Raw genomic sequence first — 23,486 nt, 5'->3', positions numbered from 1 at the left:
ATTCATTATACCAATTCAGGGAAATTTTTAAAAATTATTTTTAATTTTGTGATTATATATTTTTTCCCCAAGGAAAGGAATTAAAGAATAGAAGGCATATTGAGCTCAAAAGAGAATAAAATATATGACATTAGGTGAAACAGAGAGCCTTACCAGAGATGTTATGAAAATCTGTCATGCTATTTCTAAAAGAAATTTGCATATAACACCGGTAGAATTCTCTGAGACTATTCACAAATTATTGCTTTAAATTGTATGTCATATTTTAAAATACAAATGGAAGGAAAACACCTAAGTATGTAATTTCATTTTATACCCTTTTCTAAGTGAATCATCATATACTAGTTTCTAGTTTTTGAATTAGCGAATTTTAGATTAACATTAATAAATGATAATCTGAATATAGGATTGAATATTATGATCTTATTTATTACCTAAAACATTATTATTTAAATGTATTGTTCTTATGGAGTCAATATATTTGAAACACTTAAATGAACAGAAGAGGATGTTTGGTCTCTTAATTTGAAAAGTAATATTAATTAGATATGCCCTTATTTTCAAAGTTTGATGTATATTTTTATTAGTGGAATTTGAAAACTGAAGAATTTTCTTATAAGGGTTGAGAAAGAGAAATATAGGCTATAAAGACCTACATTTTTTCATTATACAAAATTTTTAAGTTAAACTTAATACATTATCTGCAATTTTTAGCTTAACTGAATTAGAAAAATGTTCTAAATGATAATAGCTAAACTTTTTTTCTAAGAAAATGAAAGTATGGAACTTTTGACAGTTTCCCCTTGCCTTTCTACCATTGACCTCATCAGCCTGTACATTCCTAAAATGGGAAGTAGTCTTAAAGGAAGTGGGGCACTTTAAAGGTATAGCTCTCAAGGTGTTTTGAGATTCACTTAAAGGTGAGCTTGACAACTTAATAGTTTCTTCATGTCAAATGAATATCCAGATGAAAAATGGAAAATATCAGTATGCAGATGGAATGTCTAGTGTGAATAAGTGTGAATCATAAGAATGAAGATACTTGAATTTATGGTGGTGATAGTGTGCATAAAGCCTTAACACATCACTTGCTCTGAAAGGTCTGTAAACCACGGCTGCCTCCGAGAGTTTTTTGAAAAGTGCTTGAAATGTTATTTTATGTGTATTGGATGTAAAGAGCAAATTGTTTTTTAGACTTAAAAAAATAAGATATTCAGTTTGTCTGATTCTACTGACTTGTAAATTCCAAGAAAGCAATATTCTATATACTGAGCCTTGTCATTGCCTTCTAGGTATGTTTACCACAGCTCTAAATGGATGGTGGCGGGTAATGCTGACTCCCCTGTGCCACCACGGGTGTACATCCATCCGGACTCGCCTGCCTCTGGGGAGACTTGGATGAGACAAGTGATCAGCTTTGACAAGCTGAAGCTCACCAACAATGAACTGGATGACCAAGGCCATGTGAGTAGATGGCTTCCCTAAGGTGCCACCATTGGTGGTGTAGACATATATGTACTGTGTCTGACTGAATGGCATGAACTTCTCTCAGATCATAATATTCCTCTCTTGGTTGGTCAGCATGTGCTTAATCTGTGCAAAATCAAGGTTATATTTGCATCAGAGACTACTCCTGTGGCCTGAAGCATATCCTATGAAACATTTAATAGGTTAAAACTAGATACTGCATTTGTATTAAAATGAAAGAATCTCAGGCAGACTTTTTTAGCCAAAACATATGTTTGTAACCCTATAAGGTGCTAATTATTATGGTCTGACTATGAATACTTAGGAGTTGGGTCAACAGGGATAATGGTTTATTGTGTCCTGCCTGCATCTAGCTCTTTTCCCTCTTGAAGCTTATTGCTTCTCAGTAATGGTCTAGGCTTACACTATTTGTGTCCTATTTTTATAATCTCATCTAATGTGTCAAAATGTTACAGTAACAATTCTTTTTAGTCTTAAAATTGCTGAAACATGTAAATCAAAGTCAGTCATTCCAATAATGTAGTGATTTTTAACGCCTTATTGTTATGCAATATTATTCGTAGGCAATATTTCTACCTTATTATTTTAATAAATAAGTAACTCTGGATACATGCTGATTTCCATCAAAAGCTAGCATTTCTATTAGGTTTTTGTTATTTGAGAGGGTTTTGATTGAGGCAAGATTGAAATATCTTTTGAAGAACACATCATACATAAAAGGAATATCGAGTATCAACTAGTTCATTTCTCAAAGTGTAACATAAAGATAGCATATTTATAAGCAAATCTTTTCAAACAAAAATGCAAACTGTCATAACCTAGTAATACACTTATGACGGGGTATGATTTGTAAACTGCTAGATAGTATCTTAAGCAATGACCTTAAAAACATTCAAGTATAAATTTCATTGTGGTACAAATTCAGTATCTAGATTTTTAAGACATCTATTTTACATTGCTTTTGTTTGTTTGTTGCCTTTTATGATTGAAAACAAAATCAGAGGGCTTCATTGGTCTGACTCTTGATCTCAGCTAAGGTCTTGATCTCAGTGTTCTGAGTTCAGGCCCCACAGTGGTGGGTGTGAAGCCTACTTAAAAAAAAAAAATCAGAAAAGCAACATAGTAGATTTCATTTCTGAATCCAACTTCATGCTCTGTATTTTAGTGCAGTAGTTATTTCTGTTTTTATTCTTTATTTACACAGTCAAGTTGTAACAGTTTTCACTTGACTTCAGGGAAGGAACACTAGTTTCTTCTGTCTCATTGAGGGAGCGGACTGAAATATTGCCAGCCTGTTCATTGAGGGGTCTTTTGTTTTTGGAATAGAAAATTTAAAAATAGGGGCGCCTGGGTGGTTCAGTTGCTTGAGTGTCAGACTTCAGCTCAGGTAATGATCTCACTGTGAGTTCAAGCCCGTGTCAGGCTCTGTGCTGACAACTCAGAGGTTGGAGCCTGCTTCGGATTCTGGGTCTCCTCTCTCTGCCCCTCCCATGCTCATGCTCTGTCTCTCTCTGTCTCTCAATAATAAATAAACGTTAAACAATTTTTTTTTTAATTTAAAAATAATACTGTTAAGTGTGACTTGTTTTCAAAAGCTTAAGTATCTTCTACTTTTCAGAGTCCTACAGTTTAAGAATATATCTTTTAAAGAGATAATTGGGTCTAAAAACTATACACTGTCATATATAAAGTACATACTTCTTTCAGTAATTTAAATCACTTTCTAATTCTAAATTTTTCACATCAGGTAACTGGCTTTATATCTAATACTTAATGTATCTGCAATATTTGATGTAGATATGGTAATTTATCTATATAATTTAAAGTTTGTAATTTCATTAGACTTTCTGTCAAACAGTATTCTCCAGAGGAACAGAACCAGTAGAATGTGTATAAATATATACATAGAGAGAGATTTATTTAAGGAATTGGCTCACATAATTGTGGGGGCTGGTAGGTCCCAGAACTACAGCATCAGGCTGGAGACCCAGGGAAGAGTTGATCCTGCATCTCAAGCATGAAGGCAGTCTCAAAGCAGGATTCCTTTTTCCTCAGGGGACCTCAGTCTGTTTCTTTTAAAGCCTTCAACTGATTGAATAAAGCCCACCCACATTATGGAGGGTAATCTGCTTTACTCAAAGTCTACTGACTTAAATATTAACCTTGTCTAAAAAATAACTTCACTGGGACACCTGGGTGGCTCAGTCAGTTGAATGTTTGACTCTCGATTTTGGCTTAGGTCTTGTCATGGTTTGTGAGTTTGAGTTTGACTCCCTCATTGGGCTCTGCACTGACAGCATGGAGCCTGCTTGGGATTCTCTGTCTCCCTGTCTCTCTGCCTCTCCCCTACTTGCCCTAATGCTCTCTCTCTCAAAAATAAATAAATAAACTTAAAAAAATTTACAAATTCCTTCATAGCAATATCCAGACTGTGTTTGCCCAAATATCTAGGGAACATGGACTAGCCAAGTTGACACATAAAATTAATCATCACATAGCATTTGTTTAAACACAAAAGAATACATTGCAATTGAAATTCAATTGCTTATACCTAAATAATTATAATATTTCACTTTTACGAAAAACAAAAACATAGAAAACAGTAAAAATCTAGAGAAATGTGTCATCTATCAATGAAATTTTTCTTTTAAGGTTATGGCAGGATGTAATATTTTAATACAGGGTAGGTAATTAATGAGTGTGGGAAACAGGGAGATAAAGATATGTACCTATTTTGGAAGCAAGAAAATTGCCTTTGTACATGGTAAAAATGTATCAATCAGTTGATACTAGAGGAGAATGTAGGAGGGAAGATGCTCTTTTCCATTATTTATCTTTAAAAAATTATATCTTTTTAAATTTATTTTTATTAATTTTTTTTCAAGTTTATTTTAGAGAGAGAGAGAGACACACGTGGAATGGGTGGGGGAGGGGCAGAGGGAGAAACACAGAATCTGAAGCAGGCCCCAAGCTCTGAGCTGTCAGCACTGAGCCTGATGCAGGGCTGGAACCCACAAACCATGAGATCATGACCTGACCTGAAGTCAGATGCTTAACCTACTGAGCCACCCAGGTGCCCCTTAAAAAAAAAAATATTTTTTAAGACTTTGTAAAATGTATTATAATGTAGAAAGCCATAGTCTCTGCCTTCAGTGATTTAACCTAGATGGGGAGAGAAGACATGCACACAGATGATCATGCTGTCTGCCCAGAGAAATACAGATGCCACATTATTTCAGCCAGGAGAGATTGGGAAGGCTTCATGAAGAAGGTGTCTATTGTATTTTTTTACTCAGTTTGATGACCCCAAGTGAGGTTAGATTGGAGATTAGGAAATTGTTCCTCCTTCTATTGTTTATTTGTTTATTTTTAAGTAGGCTTCACGCCTAGTGCAGAGCCCCATGCAGGGCTTGAACTCAGGATCCTGAGATCAAGAGTCAGATGCTTAACCAACTGAGCCACACAGGTGCCCCTCTTACTCTATTGTTGATGTGATTCAGCATCTAAGAAGATAGTAGTACCATTATGGTGGAACTTTCTAATTCAGTAGCCCTTTTCTTGACTCAGAGACCTCTTAGGAACTCACCCCTCTGTCATCAGATGGTGAGAGTCCCCCTAACTGCAAATTCTGAAGGAAGTGATACTAATTTCTAATTAATCAAGCTGTAGACACAAATTAGAGGTGAATTTTGCTTTCTTACCTTTTTTGGCCTCTCACCTCCCAGTTTTACTCTTCTAAAAGTATATAAGCATTCAACATAGTGACCTGAGAACTGCATGTAGACTTGGGACTTTTATTAAACACAGTGTGTTTAACATAGGACTCAAATCTTCACAGGGCTGTGACTGAACCTAGAACTGCATGAGACATGAGGTTATGTGCTACTAGGTTTTCCTCAATGTGACTTCATCTTTCCAAATACCAGGGATTATCTAGAGAGGAATATTGAAGAGAATCTAGACTGGAATGTCCTACCCCTCCACAACTAATCCTTAAATGTTGTAAAGACTTTATAATCTCTACTTCATGGCGAATCTGTAGCCAGCTTTACATTGGATTGTATACAGCCAAGACCAGTCCTTGGGCTACCCATGTGTAGATGGTTAGCATGCTTGGGTAAGGTATTTCCTTCTCATCATGTGCATGGTTCCCTGTTCATCTGGAGTTTGTTGTCTGGAGGGAAACATTTTACACGGACATCTCTGAAAAATTAGAAGACGTTTAACAGGTAATGGTGTCTTTAAACATTGGCAGGACTCCTACCCACAGTGCTGGGGTGCTTTGGAAGGAAGCATGGCCAGCCTGCCATAGTCAGGAGACCTGTGAAGGGTCTCTTTCTCAGCTGCCAAAGGGTTGGTGACATAGTCACCCTAGCTCTAAGTTTGTCCTCACCCTCTTTCATTTCTGCTTGAGATTCAGGTAGGGAAGCAAGGTATTACAAGGGAGATTGCCAAGATCTCCTTGAGAAAAACTTGCAACAGCTTGGAGATCCAACATGTTCATGTTCATGAGCATGTCACTTTGGCGCTCTGAGGCTTGTTTTTCTCATGTGTTTTAGTAGAACCAGAGGATTTTGAGTGAATCAGATGAGCTGATGAACTTGAAAGTACACATTTGTAAGGAGTGTTGTATATTCAGCATCACATCTGAGACAAAACCAAGGTCATCTTGCCATGGAGCTTGTGATCCGATGTTACTGTCTTGACCCCTACCTTTAAAATGAGTCAGTACCAGTGATCACCAATAATGCAGGGAGCTAAGTATCTGCTCTTCCTCGGCCCTTTGCTTGACTTGTTCCAACACTGGCATTTAGGTCATCTAGAAAATTTCCAGAGTCAGCAGGTAATGTTTCCTTATTGAGCTGTTTTATAAGGCACAGCTGGCCTGTCTGTCAAACTTCAGGCACTTTAGGCCCTTCATATTAGAGATAAGTAATATCATGCTTCTTATGACTCAGAACTAGTGTCTTTAAAGTGGAAAAAATGTGTATCAAAGGAAACTGTGTTTATGAACATTAGTCCATGTAACTATGTTACTAGGTAATGCCAAAAAGAAAACCAAAAAATCCTCCATTTAAACAGAACAGAGAGCATGGTACATGCAGATCCGATATAATTATTTAAGTTTCAGCATTATCATGGTGGGCTCCTTGTTTATAAGGCCAATAGTTCTCCTGGTTTTATTTGTTCTATTAAATAAGCAAAATGTTATTGACCACTCATCATTGTAAGTTTGATAGATCATTAAAAAGCAAATAATGCTATTTTATTCAGAAGAGCTAGGCTTGTTTAGCATTACCTGAAAACGTCCAGGAATATACTAAATCCGTATAGATAATATTGAAAACATGTTATTTTGCTTGAATGATCGATCTCCAGTTTACTATAGGCAGTTGCCATTTAATGTGCAAACATAGGCATACATCAGCTACTTCTATACCTTACTCCAGTATACCCCGCCTTAGGTCATCTTGGAAATGCTGTAAGGATATAAAGAAGGAAATAAAACTTAAGTATATATAGCAATATGGAGAAATCTGCTTGAGAGAACAAAGACTTCATAAAATCAGAACCTACGTTCATTGACTAGTAAACAGAAACCCAAATCAGTTTTAGTTTCCTTTATTCCAAGTTAGTTTATTCTAGTCTTCCAAAATTAGCTATGTATTTATTTTTGTTTGTTTGATGTGAGGTAGCTTTCTCCATTTTTTCTTCTCTGGAATTTACTGATCATTAGAATCATTAGAATAAATCTTGCATTTGTGTTTTACCTGGCTCACACAACCACACGCACATGTTACATTATGACCTAGTGTAAGTAAACACACACAAAGTGAACAATGTTTTGCAAAACAGTACTTATCCTTACTATAAGGAGCACACTCGATGTTTCTACTTTATAATTTTATTTATTTAAAAAATTTCTTGTTGAGACCTTTTAAATTGATTTTTTGTGAGCCACTAATGGGTTATTGAAGTTCTGTCCTTTTTTTAGATCTGGAAAGAGACTTTTCCAGAGGCTGCAGATTCATGTGTGTGTCCACACGTGACCATGAGAGCTATTGTATTCCCTTACCCTTTCCTTATACTCCTAATCGCCTCCCCATCAAATGGGTCTGGTAGGCACTATCATTAGATCCGCCACCCAGGCATTTCCTCTCCTGAGAGGAAATTTTAGGGTGAAAAACAAAACAAAATTGACCACTGTGCTCGTTACTGCCTGGGAGTAGAGACATCCTCTTATGGTAGCAAACATGCTTTCCAGGTATACAGCTGTTTGTTTTAGGGCTGACCGAATATTCTGAATTTGGCTTCATTAAACTGTCTGCGTCTTGAAAAACATGAGGCAGGTCAATCACTGTGTTTTTCCAAGACTTTGTTTAAGTATTTCTTTTCTTAACTCCCAAACCCCCAAGTCTGAATTCAAATTGTGTAACTCAGGAAAGATATAGCTTTGTTAACTGAACTAATTAATGAATACCTGACTGGACTCTCAGCAGCAAATAAAAAATTTCACTGGACAAGGATATTTCTTTACTCTACCTCCTATGCCTTGAAAGCATAAAACGTATACAGAAGGAGAAAAAAATTCACCCACAATCCCATCATCTAAACATGACCACTGTTCATAGCTTTCGGTGGGTTCTTTTTATTGTCTATTTTCATATAATTGTGATAAGTTTATAAACTTGGAACATTTAACGTTTAAACTGAAGCATTTTATTTTGTGGTTAAAAATGTCCTAAACAGGCTTTAGTAATGGCTGAATGACACCTATCCCATTGTATAGACTTTCATTGACCTAACCAATCTGCTCATGTGGCATATTGTTTTTCCATCGTTATAAATGGCACACTGCCTATTCTACATGAAGTGCTTTTTTGGATTTGAAATATTTCCTTAGGATAAATTCTCAGAAGTGAAATCGTTGGGTAGAAGGTAGCTGAACCATATTATCAGATTTCCCTAGTAGAGTCTGAGTGCGTTAGCTTTTCCATTCCCAGGTGCCTGGGTTTTGAAAGTTTCATTGTCATGAAGGTGTAGACACTGGGTTCTCTGGGCAAACCAGGGATATTGCAAGCCACACACAAGGCAGACCCTTGGGTGTTCTTAAAATTCCTTTTGCCCTTGAATAGGCACGTTGTCATCACCAATAGAGGAAAAATGCTCTCTTAAGAAAAACCTTGGTGTGCAAATACTTATTTTTAGGGGATGACTGTGGTTGAATTTAAATAATCATTTAAATCTCATTTTTAGTTTTACTGATTTGGGTTTTGTGTTCCATTTGGCTCATTATAAATAAAATGTTGGGGCGCCTGGGTGGCTCAGTTGGTTAAGCGTCCAACTTCACTCAGGTCATGATCTCATAGTCCGTGAGTTTGAGCCCCGCGTTGGGCTCTGTGCTGACAGCTTGGAGCCTGGAGCCTGCTTCAGATTCTCTCTTTCTCTGTCCCTCACCTACTCACACTCTGTCTCTGTCTCTCAAACATAAATAAACATTTAAAAAAATTAAAAAAAAATGTTGATGAATTTATTCTTGTGTTTTCAGAAACAGAAAATTAGATGTTAAGTTCATGATTATTCACAAGGTTCCACCAAAATTATGACTCTCTTTTTCCTTTTGTAGTTTTATGCATATTTTACAAATAACTGCTTAGCCCTTCCTCTACAATTTTGATATATTTTATTTACTTTTTTGATATACTTTATTAAACTGGCACTTCTGCCAATTTTTCTTACACATTAAATATTTAGTCATGGTGATAAGACTGGGCAGAAGTTCTTGATATTTTTGGCCTTCTTTCCTTGATACAGATTATTCTTCATTCTATGCACAAATACCAACCACGAGTCCATGTCATCCGTAAAGACTGCGGGGATGATCTTTCTCCCATCAAGCCTGTTCCATCTGGGGACGGAGTAAAGGCATTCTCCTTCCCAGAAACTGTCTTCACGACTGTCACTGCCTATCAGAATCAGCAGGTATTGTTCTCAGAGTTTGTATCTTTCTAGAGTTTTCGTTTCAGGGGTAAATTGAAAGCTAGCTATCCTTTTCACTGTATCTCAGTGTTACCAACTGTCATAAAGCATTTGCCATCTAAGACATCCAGGGTGTGTGTGTGTGTGTGTGTGTGTGTGTGTGTGTGTGTATAAAAATCTTTTTCTGTGATTCTCCAAGTAAGGCTACTATCGCGAGAATTTCTTTAGACAAGAATGTGTCTCATGACTGGCAATGTAGGTTTACTTTCCATTTTGAGATATTGAATCATAAAGTCATAATTAAAATTAAAAAGCATGTGGAAATAGACAAGAAGAATATGAAAGATTGCCTAGGAAATAAACAAGTAGAATTTGAAAGATAACACATTATTTTAAAACTATAATCCATGTATTATAGGAAATATTTCAGAGGCATTTATCTTATACAGTCATTTTGGTACATATACAAAAAGGGCTGTTTCTTTCAAGATAGGCTTTAATTGTGACAGAAGGTGATACATAGGCTTATAAGCTGAGAGATCAATTGTGGAGTAATCTTTTCATAAAATTAGTAATAATTTCAGAGGTGAAGTATTTCTTTTTGATATTGGTAAGTGTATGTATTTCTTTAAGGCTGTGTCAAGTAAGTGGGAAATTGATTTGAGGCAATTTTTTTAGTCCATGCAGTTACGGCGAGTTTTCATAAAAAATCGTGATGTAGTTGAGGCTGATATGGTATGTGGTAGATTTTTTCTTCTTTAGTTTTAGTGATCAACAGAATTATTTTAGCTCTCCACTTATTACGTTTATTTACATCTCAGTTAGATGTTAAACTCTGTTGTGGTTTCTGTTGTTTTAAAGCTTATGAGGAGGTTTGGATCCTGTCCTCTGCATCTTACTTTAGGGCTGGGAGGCTCATCCCCTCTCATCCATGGGGAGACGCCAGCCCCACAGCTGAAGATGTCCCGTTCTCTCATTCACGTTGTCATGCTTTTATATAGACTTTTAGAAACAAGCATGAAATTAACCTTTAGAAGGACTGGAGATTATTAGGAAGATATTCTTAAAATATGTTAGGTGCAGAGAATGAATTTTTTTTTGTTTTAGGAAAAATGCATAAGGAGAAAAAGAGCTGAGATATTCACTACCTTTTAAGGAACCCCAGTTATCTTCTTTCTCTCTCTCTGCCTCTTTCTCTGTCTCAAGCACAAACAAATTAGCCATGCCAAATGTGTGTATTCTCCCAGCCTCTGTGATACAATAAACAATATACAATAAGCTTTTGGTACATGTTGGTGACTAACACCAGTTGATAAACATTGACAAATCAATCAATTAATAGGGTAAGAAACTTCAAAAGGAAATTGATAATGACAAAATGCAGTGATGTTCATTTTTTATCTTCTTGGCTACTATTTTTAAGAACTCATGGAAAATTGGTAGGCAGCTTAGCCTGGTGGTTAGCATGGGTTCTGAAGCCTAGAGTCCCAGCCTAATTCTATTGCCAAGTAACCTTATGAAACCATAGGAAACTTAAGCCTCAGTTTAAAAAAAAACCCATAAAATTGGGATAATAACTACGTATAAGTTGCCATGAGAATTAAATGAAATATGTGTATAAAATTCTCACTACAGCATACATAGTATGCACTCAGGAATAAAAATAATGATAATAGTAGTATATCTCTATTCAGACAAGGCACCATTATATAAATCTGTACTCTTTTTTGAAATACTACTTTAAATGAACATTTAAGTTATTTAATGTTATTTAAATATTATTTAAATGAACAAAGAATTAAGCCATAATGAATTATAAAGAACTCCATCAATGACAGAATGGCAGTCATGCTGAATTAATTAGCAAACCTTTACATTATATCCTTTATAAGGTAGTTTTATCCACATACTAAGACAGTATCATGTGGAGCACATGTATCTCAGGTACTGCACAGAGCACACAGAGGACAATATAGGGGACTGCAGAAGACTTTTCAAAGATGCCCCCCCCCTTTTTTTTTTTTTTTGGTCTTAGTGTTATCCAATAGTTTTCATTTGTCCTTAGCCAAAATGGTACCATCGGAAGTATGTTCATTAACTTGGTAGATTCCACTAAACCAAAGAGCATAAAAAACAAAGCATGATGTGCTTCTTTGAAAACAGGCTGTAAATTCCTTTGGGCAAGGTGCAGATCTGTTAAGAAATAGATGAGATGTTGTTTATTAGTGTCAATTACAAGATGGTATAACTAAAAAATATGTTTAATGGAAATGATTAGGCCATTTGTAAAAATTCTACCCCCAAATTTTAGTTAAAATTAAAGCATCATTTATTTCTACTACATGAATAGGATTTAATCTCATTAGAGTCTTCCAGTAGTGGTTACCTCTGGTTAGACATTCACTATATTGCTCTGACCAGGTCAGGATTCAACAGAAAAAAAACAGGAAAGAATAAAACTTTTTCAAAGAGAGACAAAAATACAAAGGCAGAAAAGTTAAAGAAGTGTATATTACCTTCAGAAGAAGAGAGGAATATGTTGAAGCTTAATAGCATTCAAGCATATAAATAACTTGAATAAATAGAAGTTGGATATTAGCTGTTATCCATTACCACAGAGTTGAAGGGAAGTGCTTTAGTTCAGAGGGATTGAAAACAAAGGACAAGTTATCAAGAGGAGATTCAGAATTTCCTTCTCTAGTGATATTAAAAGCAAAACAAATTTTATTTACAGAGTTTGAGTATGGATGGGGATTGTCTTTTTCTTAGCAGATGAATGTCTAGGTGATTTCTGAAATTTTCTTTTGATTTGCAGCTAAAATAATAAAATACCTGAGAAATAGGGGAGAGGAACACAGTCAATTTTGGAATTGCTTGTAGTTCTTCTACCATTTCTGTCTTTAATAACCTTCCTTGACATTTCTAATATTTGTTATGACTTTTTTCCTGCTCTGCAGATTACTCGCCTGAAGATAGATAGGAATCCATTTGCCAAAGGCTTTCGAGACTCTGGGCGTAACCGGTAAGTCTTAGTGAAGAGCATTCTGGCTCTGATAAATATATTTGACTTTTTATTGTGAATTTTCCATTACAAGGTAAAGAGTTAAATTTACTGACATGATTTTGAAATCATTTTCTGATGAGGATTAAAATTTGTCGCTAACACTGGGCCTTGGAGGTAACTTATTTTTGGGTCTAGTGCTGGAGTCTGCCCATTCCTAAGGTGAACTCTGATGTGTGATGCTGGCTGAAAAATGGAAGTTCTCAGGGTGCACAGTGCAGGCCACCTCTGAAGGGGGCTTGAGGAGACCTGCCCTTTAGGCACAGGGGCTTCAGTATCTCAAATCAATAGCCTGCCTTTCAGGCCCTGGGGCTTCAGTATTCTAAGTCAGTAGCCTCTGTGCATCTGCTCACGGTTTAGAATTTGCTTAGTGATATCACGACAATCTATTGATTCTGTTTTTCGAACGTGGTGGGGTTTCTCTTTCCCTCAGATTTCCAACTAGAATATGAAACTACTCCCCTTTGCCAAGAGAGCTGATGTTCTTTAGTTTCCAAATTTGTCTTGGCTCCGCTGACAGCCACACACTTGTTTATTTTTTCTGTGGCGTGTTTTATGGTGTTTGTACTAAGTGGGAGAGCTACAATAATGAATTCCACTCTATTACTTTTATCAAAAAGCAGATCACCCTAGTCTGTGTGCCAAGGGTTTTTGAATTTATTGATATGACTCTATTCCAATACAGTTTGGTGCAACATTTTCTAAGATAAGTATTGATAGTAAGAGTAATAATAGACTAACGTTCTCCAGAGGCCTTTTCAGGGTAAGGCTTTGCCTTAAATGTTTTTAAAAGCATTTTGCTTTTAGAAAGAAATATTTGATAAAGTTTTATAATTTTACTCCAGAAATTATTCTAACACTTCTTGAAAACTTGGTATTCATAGGCTGTGTCTATAGGAAGTCAAAATCCCAATTATCTTGTTTTAGGGACTGTTTGATTTAAAAGTGTTGAGAGGAAACAATCAGGTAGTAGTCCAGATATTTCATTCTTCCAGTTGATTAATCAGGCAAAGTTGGTGCAGACAGAGATTTTTTTCTCAGAATACACTCAAGTGCTTGAAGAGGTTTGGTTTCATCTTCATATGTAATGGCATTGTTAAAACACCGTGCAATGGGAGGACTAAAATGCAGCTGAAATGCACTGAGAGTGGAGTAGCCTTTAACTTAGTGCAGGTAGATCAACAAGACTGACGAATAACAGGACTGGCCAATAATTCCCTCTGAAATTCTTCATTCTGTAGGAAGATTTGCAGGTATTCCTATAATACCTGTTGTCTGATATATTGAAGTTATTCTGTCTTTTTTTAGATGTTTGTTTCAGTGTGGAGAAAACTTTGCTTGGCTTTTGCTGTTACATTAGTTCTTAGTTAACTTTGCTGTTCAGAGGAGTTTTTAAAAGCTGAATAATTTAGTAACCGAGGTGGTCACTGGTGAGGGACTGAAGGGAGCCTTTGGGGTGACTTCTTTTCTACCTTGACAAGCACTTAATGGAATCTTCTTGTGGTTTTGGTTATAGCAGTATAGTATTTATCCATTTAAGAGTCTTACATTACTTCCAATTCATTTCTTTAAAGCAGAGAATACATTTATTAAAACTCGCTGAAACTCCAGGAAGGCAGCATTGAGGCGTAAAGAATATATAGCCAGGAACTGTGTCCAGCTTCTCCTATAGGACTAACCTACCAAACACATCACTGCTGTCAACACTGGGAGAATCACACTGCTTGTATACTGTCGGTTCATTTTTGAAGCAATACATTTAAAAATATTTTTAAAGGTGTATTTTGGATAGATAACATTAGTGAATGAGCCTACAAATAGAAGTGAGATGATAAGATGCATATGACAAGTTTTCACAAAGAATTCTAGAAACATCAGCATAATGAAAAACATTGGGTTTTTAAAATTTGGTCAGTGAAAAAAAATCTGTGGGTTTGGTGAAAATAAACTAAGTCTTTGTTTGGTATCATGAAGTCAAAATACTAGGTTTGATATGAATTTTTTCCTTCCCTTTGTTTTACAAGTATAGAGTTGTCGCATCCTTAGTGCTTGTTCCTATTTCTTCACTGACTCTTAATTTTTTAGTTTTTAAAAAAGTTTTTTTAAATTTATGTTATTTGTTTTTGAGAGAGAGAGAAACAGAGTGTGGGGTGGGGGGTGCAGAAAGAGAGGGAGACAAAGAATCCGAAGGAGGCTCCAGGCTCTGAACTGTCAGCACAGAGCCTGAGGCAGGGATCGAACTCACCGACGCGACGCGAGATCATAACCTGAGCCGAAGTAGGATGCCCAGCCAACTGAGCCACCCAGGTGCCCCTAAAATTTTTAGTTTTTAATGGACATACAGAACATAATGAATTATGTTTTAACACTTACTAAATTTTAAGTTTTAACACTTTGTTAAATTTTTTTTGTTTGCGTCAATTATTTAAGCAGTGTCGCAGTACAAGAAAAACATGTTGAGCCTATCTATAGCTTTTTGTTAGTGAAGTAAATAATTTTAATTTTTAGCTTATTAAAGTTAGTTTTCCTGCTTATGATAGATAGCTCTTCAGTCCTTATTTTGGAATGCTAAATATTTATAAATCAATATCCTCTTTTTAAAAATTTAATTTTAACATTTTCTATTGATAAATGCAAAAACACATGTATAGAGGAGCAGATTTGGTCAGCTTTGAAGATTTCTAACTTACCTATTATTTTCATTTAAAAAAGAGTAAGTTATATGTAAGACTTGGAGGGTGCCTTGGTGTTGAGGGCTTGGGGAAGGAGTGATATTTTTTTCACAGAAATAGAGAAGAAAGCCCAAGAGAAAAAGTTAATTATATTTCTTTAATACCCCTGGTTGTGTTGTTTTGTTGATACTACTTTTTAACATAAATTCTGTTTTTATTTTTCCCCACACATGAAATAAACAAATTAAGCAGGACAAGAAATAAACATGGACTTGTGATTTTTTAAACTTTATAAAACAATTTGCTTTAATTAAAAATTATCCCTTCCTGGTTATTTATGGCTCCACAGCCTATTTTATAGGAATCAGTAGCTTCAACCCTTAAAAGCTCTCCTGCAAGACATTTGCTATGTGAAAGAGAATTTATGTGCTGAGAATAGTTTCATTCTTCAGTTAGGCCTTGGGTTTGACCCTATAAAATTTTTTACTCAGGAAGGTACAGAAATTTCTCTGCTTTAAATACTTCAGGAAAAACATAACCATTTTACTAAATAAACTTGGCCATTTGATAGCATAAATTAGGGTGGTGATAAAATGTGGAAATTGTTCAAAGGCATCTTGTATAAATTATCGCCTTGGCTACACTCCTGCAGGAGGTGCTTTTATCTTTTCTTTAACTAGATGGGAAAAGTCTCCATTACTGGAGAAAATGAAGGCCTTTTTTAAAAAGTCCAGATTCAGCTAATAAATATTTTATAACTGTTTCCTGCACAATATCTGAAATCCTTTCTGGAACTTGCAGTGTGAAACAGCAGCCTCGAGAAAAATATCGATAGCTCCAAGTCAGCTGACTTGTCGATATGTCACCTTCAGAGCATCCCTTTAAAGCTTGGGATTATATGTTTGTGATGATCAATAACATCTCCCCAAGAATTTGGTCTATGGATTTGTATTTGAAGCATAGTAAAGTTTACACGGCTAAAACAGATAATGCAATAATGCACATCTCTGCAGTTAATACATGTCTAAGTCCAGTGGATGCTTATTAATTACCTCTTAGCAAACTCCCCTTGAGACCACTCCGTGACCACTTTGGTATCCTTAGTATTTAGAACTGTGATTACTAGAACTCATCCATGTGGTAATGAAAAAGCAGTTTTGTACAAAACTGCATCCTAACATTCTTTAGGATTAAAAAAAAGCTTGTTTCTAGAAAGTCATAAAAACTGAGTACAAGCTAAATATAGATGAATCAGATAAGTAGTCCCCAGCATTCATTAGTTGAGTATTAAATGCAGCCTGCAGGCTACATGGGTTTTGGGACTGACCAAGCTGCCAAACTGCCCCCAAATCAATACTTTCATGTATGTAAAATATTACTGAGTAGAGTGATCTTGCATTTGGCTTGTAGTCAGCCACAGATATGATGTCTGGTTTTGGAAAAATCACTTAGTAGCAAACAATTTTAGTGCTAGGAAATGAGGCAGAGCTTTTGTAAAGAATCCTCACTTTGTGGGAAACTGAAGTCCAGGGAGGTTAAAACATTTACTTAGGGTCACACAATGAATTTTAATGAATTGCAGCCACAGCCCAATTCTCCTGACCCCCAATCCAGTGTTCTTACCATGAAATAATCCTCTCTCTGTGCAACACTGATTATATCCAAAGCCAGATTCTGCCCTTCACTGTCAGTGCAGCCCAGGTGTAAGGCATGTGCAGGGTCCACTCTGTTTCCCTTTGGCAGCCCAGTACTAGCATCTGTGTGGGGCTGGTGATGGCTCTTTGAAGTGCTTTAAGAGCAGCACCCCCTGAACTTATGACTTGAGAGATGAGTCAGGTCCATGCTTGGGCTCACGTGAGGATGGCTCATACACACAACCGGTGATGGGTACTCACACCACCCATCCACACACATATCGCTGTCCCTTCTGTCACTAAGATGTGGTAGTGATGCTCCGTGGAGTCATGATAGATGTCAACAAATTAATAGATTCTATACTCTGAACATTCTAAGGAAGTAAATTCAGTGTGTAAAACCTTAGAACAGTAGGGCAAGTTGTATAAGATGGTTTTATCTGCATATAGCACTCACTATGAGTGTTTAGAGTTTTCCCCATGTCGTGTAGGTGATATGACTCCAGGATGAGGGGGGTCCTGTAGTCTTTGTTCATAGTTCTTATTTGGGGATGCAAGGTGTCCAGAGGAAGTAGCAAGTTGAGCACAAGCTATTAGAGAAAGACCTGATCTTTAACATTTGCATTAAATATAGATTATCTGTGTTAAATAAAAGTGTGTTTGACAATCACAAGAGATGTCTGAGTATTGCTGGACACTCAGAAAGCAGGCATTTCCTACAAATCGCTTAGGGCTGTGGTAGTTGAGGGAAGACTGAGGTCTTGAGAATGGGTGAGTGAAGCGCCTCATTTCCAGAACATAGAGGACTTAGTTATCTGATATAAGGAGAAGAAGATTCTGAATCACTGATGGTAGGAGATACATACATACCTTTATGTATGTATTTAGAGTAGTTACCTTTGTTTTCAAATATACATATTTCATGTAAATGGTTTACAACCAACCTGTCCTGTGTCTTTAAGTATCCATTCATTAAGTGTATGTAAAGGCCTGAAAAGAATGATGCTGATACTAGCCCCAGATACTACACCAGCCTGTGAGATCACCTTCCTGTGTTCCTTCTGCATGTTGGGCTGAGAGGTCAGTGCTGCCTCCTACCTTCCTGGACTCCCTATTGCTGGAGGGGAGCCCATCCTGGCTCTACTGGGTGTGGTGGAGATTGCGCCCCCCAGAGAGTAGTCAGTTTTCTTTGGATGAGTGCTCTTCTAAAGTTGGCTACCGAGGCACTGAATGATGGGCAGAAGTGCCTCTTCAGCAAAATTGGCTTTACAGGGTCATGCTTTTGTCTCAAAGCCTTGCTCATCAGAGGGAGAAGTAATGTTACAGGGAAAGAGGGTGGATTCCAGATCCCAGCAGGGCCTTGGACTCACATCAGCTAGGATGGACCTCTTCGCCTCAGTTCCTTAGCACAGAGGGACAGCTTTTTATTCTCCGAGGTCGGCTTAGTTTTCTGAGAATGTTAACAGGACATCTTGGGTGGTTTCCATCATCTTGTGCACCTGGTGACAGAATGTAGCCCATCTCTGAAGCATTTCTTCATGCCTGTGCCAAACTCCTACCCTACCAATGTGGGGGGGGCCACCATCAACACCGGTGATGTTTTCTGAGCTGCTTATTACTGCCGAAAGCTCCAACTGCTCCTAACTAGGCTTCTTTTGTCCGCCTCCATCCCGATCCTTCCATTTAGAATGGGTTTGGAAGCCCTTGTGGAGTCGTACGCATTCTGGAGACCTTCACTGCGGACTCTCACCTTTGAAGATATCCCTGGAATTCCCAAGCAAGGTAAAACAAAGTCTCCTGGGTCATAGATACAGCCAGTTCTTGACTGGAAGCTCGGGCACTGAAAAATGAATGAGTCAATTGCATCTACAATGGTGACCTCATTACCAACATCCTCTTGTGACAGGATCCATCTCTTCTGTGTGGAATGAGGATGGGGACCAGAAAAATGGTTATAGGTGAAGTCTTGGATGTTTTAGGCTGTTTATATATTGCACGACCTTTATGTTACCCTTAAACGTCTTGTTAAAATTAGCATTGGACTGTGAGCTCCTGTGCCAGGCGCACTGCACAGGGAGTCGCCAGTGGTGGTCCCAGTTCACCCTTTCTTGCCAGCTTCTTTCTTCACTTCCTTCAGCAGCATTGCCTGTAGACACAGTTCTCCTGTTGGATTTATGCTGAGAAGATCAGGCACACTCAGGCAGACTTCCTCTGGCTCACCTCTGAGTATTTCCCCCAAGCTCAGGCTAGTGTTTCCTCATGGAGAGCTGCATGCCAAGGAATGATGCTTCCTTCTCTGCTCGGTAGGTAGGACTCTCAGCCCACTCCTGCACTCAGGCTTTTTATGCCTGATCCTGCCCAGCAACCCGGTGACAATTAACATGCTGGGTTTTAGATAATTATCATTGACCGGCTTGGGCTTTTAGATTATTTTGAGAAGCTATATAAAAGACTGTTGCTGGAGCAATGAAGGCTTTACAACCTGTCCAGCCTGTTTGAATTCTCTCCCCCTAACTTCTGTCAAGTTTGCAAACATCAATCTGCCAGCGAATCCAGAGAGGGGAAGAGGGCCACCACCACCATTATTGATTGGACCCAGGGTTAACCACCCTCTCTGTTTCAAAGGACTGTTTCTATGGTGGGCCTTTGCTCTCGTGTTAGCATGTGAGTCACCAACCTGTTTTCTGGTTGGAAATAAGATTTTTGAAGTTCTAGACTATTGTCTTCTTGCAATAGCCCTCTGGGGTACAGCCATTGATGCACACAAGCTTTTGGTGGGAAGCTGCAGATGTGTTTGAGGCAGGATGTGTCTTTGACCAGTTTGGCTCTTTCCTTTAAGTTACTTCTATTTTCTTGCAAGAAAACATATCGACCCAGAGCAAGGTCTGCTGAAAAAGTAAAATAAGGAAAGAAGACAGATGATAACTATACTCTCTGAAGACGATACAGAGTGAGATGAAATTTATAAAGTTGCCAGAAAAGTCAGTATTCGTAATATTTATTAGAGAAAAATCTGAAGCCTTTGGGAAAGCTGATGGAGGGAGAAAATGTGAAAATTCTATGTGGCAGTGTCCTAATATCCTCTGCAGTAAAAAAAAATTATTGCCTGGGGAGATCATTTGCCTTGGGAATGTTGAGAGGATCTGTGTCTAACATGTTGCTGTCGGAATTCAGTAAAGTTATAATTCCTTGAGACACAAAAGCATCTCCTTTTCGTTGTTCAGTGTAGGCTTCCTTGTGACAAGCTGTGTCTCGCTCATGCTCACAAAATCGAAAGGCAGACATGGCTGTAGAGTCGTTGCTCTTTACATTTCAACTTCTTTTGTAGGAAGTACGAGTTCCTCCACATTGCTCCAAGGCTCTGGGAGTGGTGTCCCTGCCACCCACCCTCATCTTTTGTCTGGCTCCCCTTGCTCCTCTCCTGCCTTCCATCTGGGGCCCAACACCAGCCAGCTGTGTAGCCTGGCCCCAGCTGACTACTCTGCCTGTGCCCGCTCTGGCCTCACCCTCAACCGATACAGCACATCCTTGGCCGAGACTTACAACAGGCTCACCAACCAGACCGGCGAGACCTTCGCCACGCCCAGGACTCCTTCCTATGTGGGCGTGAGCAGCAGCACCTCTGTGAACATGTCCATGGGCGGCGCTGATGGGGACACTTTCAGCTGCCCACAGACCAGCTTGTCCATGCAGATTTCGGGGATGTCCCCCCAGCTCCAATACATCATGCCTTCACCTTCCAGCAACGCCTTTGCTGCTAACCAGACCCATCAGGGTTCCTATAACACTTTCAGGTTACACAGCCCCTGTGCCTTGTATGGATATAATTTCTCTACATCCCCCAAGCTGGCTGCCAGTCCTGAGAAAATTGTTTCTTCCCAAGGAAGTTTCTTGGGGTCCTCACCAAGTGGGACCATGACCGATCGGCAGATGTTGCCCCCTGTGGAAGGAGTGCACCTGCTTAGCAGTGGGGGTCAGCAGAGTTTCTTTGACTCTAGGACCCTAGGAAGCTTAACTCTGTCATCATCTCAAGTGTCTGCACATATGGTCTGATGAATCCTTGAAGTTTAAACCATATTCCGATTGGTCTAATGTATTTTCTTTTCTTGTTTTCTTTTTCTTTTTCTTTTTTTTTTGAAAGCGATATGAAAAGAAACTATCAGTAGCTTGTAAGATTTACATATAATAGGAAGTGAAGGCTCACTGAGTGTTTTGACTTTCTCATGGTGAGATTGTAATTATCTATGGTATATACATATACCGTATATAGCATGTGGAGTTTTGCAGCCTACAAAACCACATCCTCCCCCCTCCCCACCCATTTCGTCTAGTTGCACAGAGTATTGGCATAAGTAATAATGTTTAACCAAAATTCTCAGACTCTTTTAAAAACCAAACAGCAAACTTAAAACTTGGCAGTGATACTAACCAGACCAAGACTTATAACTTAATTTATCAGAAAAATGCTCTACACAGTTTCATACTTGAGTGTTGATAACTAACAGTAACCAGCACATGGAGTCTTGTGATTTCTGTTATTCTTGGGCACAATGTGAGAACCTAAAATGCAAAAGCCAGTTGAGGTCTTGGTATTAGTTCTGAGGTATTTGTAATCATGAAGGATTAGCTTTTGTGTTCTTGCTTGCTCTTGTTTGTCACAGATAGTAGATGACCTTGGTTCTGTAAAAATCCATGACCTATGATAATTTTTCACTTAAGTAAAGTGGAAGAGAGGCTTGTACTTTCTTTTCACTTTCCATTGGGTATATAAGAGGTACTTACTCATCTGCAGAGAATAAATTTCTAGTATTTTGGGTTTTTTGCTCATTTTATTTCGTTTAAGTAGACCGTTAAAGAATGTTCTAGTAAACATTTTTAGATTCCAGTTTTTGCCAGGGAAGGAACACATGATATGAGTGGAATGGTAAAAAGAAAATAAATCCACCTCAAATTCTTTGATTCAAATGAGAAGTGTCTGTCTTTTTAAATCAAGAGGAATAATGTTGTCAGCTGTCCCTTAGATTTTTATAGTGTGGTTTTTCATTCAGGATATTTTTTCCATTTTGCTTTGAGATTCCTGATCCATGGTCTATAAGGAAAAAGGCATTTATGCTACTTATTTACGTCTCGTAACTCCTACAAATTGAAACCTCCCTTCCTCCTTAACTTGTTTCTCTGAGTCTTTCCTGAAACAGATTCTAGGCTTTTATGGTATTAAATAACACTGTGAGGAATTTCAGGGGGTTATCTCCAGCAATCTGTCTTTTGGGGGTTGTAGTGCAAAGGCCAAAGCCCATTACTATAAAGACCCTCTTACAGGATGAAGGAGGAAGATACTAATTATGATAAAGGATCTATAAAACTTTTAACCTCAGCAGCATTTTCGACCTCAAAACTGGAAAAATGAAAACAGAATTAGTTTTTGAAAAATCCCTAAAATAATGTATACATGGTTGAAGATTTCAAAACAAGTAACTTCGATAGCACATTATGAGATGAATCAGAAAGGCTAAGAATGCATGGTGAGGAGCATTACCATCTGTCTGTTGAGAAACTAAAGTAATACGTCTGTTCCTTGACTCATTAACGACCTTTCATATATTTGTCAAGCTAAAGCAGTGTGATTTCCTTTCATTTGTAAACAGAATTGCTTTAACTCTTCCCTAGTTTAGATGGGGAAAGGGTGTAGTTCCTGATTTGCTTCTTTACTTTAACACAACATGGCTGTTAAATATTTAGGCTGATAACTATTTGAAAAGTAGTTGCACAGGATATGACTCTGTTTATGGATGTTGATAAATTTCCCCATGGATTCTGTAACAATTCATCAAATTAGTATTGATTTTTAAATTGAAGATTAGCACGAAGGGACACAAACTATTTCCAGTAGGTAGATCTGTATAAGATGTTTGTGTGTGGTGTTGATTGCTTGACAGAGATTTAGGAAAAGTCCTCATGAGTACATCCCAGCCTTAATGCTTAGTACAGTTCAAGAACAAGAGTTTTCTATCTTAAGAAGACATGGAAATTAATTAATGATCCATCCCCATATATACTAATAGGGAGAGCATTTTCCTTTTTGCTGTTGGTGATATGAAATGATACCACAATACGAGTAGAATTTTTTATTAATTTTTTTTGATTTAGCAATATTGTACAAATTGCTGTTTCCTTTAGGCTTTACTGTAAATATTAATCACCATGTCACTTCAAAGACTAGCCTTTTATCATTATATTAAATGACATACATGCATTGATAATTATAATTATATATCTGTATTTTATTAAAAAAGTGCTTAAGAAATTATATATTAAAGTGTGTTACTAAACCCTTTTACGACTTTGGAGGGTAATCATTTAAAGTGTCTATAAATGTTGTTCCAAGAACAAGCACACATATGAACACCCCAAACACAAATTTTGTAGCTTTCGATTACAAGGCATGGCAAAATGGGTCTGGCATTCATTTTTCATATGTTAAATATAATTTCTTGGTGCCCTGACCATGTCATTGAAGGTGAAGCCCTGACAAATGTTGAACACATGAAAATTCAAATGTAAGAAGAGAAGGACATGGTGGTATGTTTTGTTTCTGGTCTAGGGGAGAAGGGCAAGCATACAAGAATGAGGCGCTTTTACCACTGACCAGTG

At 37.5% G+C, this 23,486-nt stretch overlaps 1 protein-coding gene across 1 annotated transcript in view; it reads left to right on the top strand.

The window, feature by feature from the left end:
• TBX18 (T-box transcription factor 18) overlaps positions 1–23,162 on the top strand; it is a 28,918-nt gene extending 5,756 nt beyond the window's left edge. Inside the window, exons 4-8 of the mRNA XM_049653967.1 lie at positions 1,293–1,464; positions 9,304–9,471; positions 12,426–12,490; positions 18,523–18,617; positions 20,164–23,162. Coding sequence (XP_049509924.1) covers positions 1,293–1,464; positions 9,304–9,471; positions 12,426–12,490; positions 18,523–18,617; positions 20,164–20,888 — 1,225 coding nt within the window. The 3' untranslated portion in view covers positions 20,889–23,162. The remainder of the gene's footprint in view (positions 1–1,292; positions 1,465–9,303; positions 9,472–12,425; positions 12,491–18,522; positions 18,618–20,163) is intronic.
• Positions 23,163–23,486: the final 324 nt, after the last annotated feature.

This window comes from Panthera uncia (assembly GCF_023721935.1).
Source record: "Panthera uncia isolate 11264 chromosome B2 unlocalized genomic scaffold, Puncia_PCG_1.0 HiC_scaffold_24, whole genome shotgun sequence".
Taxonomy (NCBI): Eukaryota; Metazoa; Chordata; class Mammalia; order Carnivora; family Felidae; genus Panthera; species Panthera uncia.
This window is presented reverse-complemented; position numbering and strand designations above follow the sequence as displayed.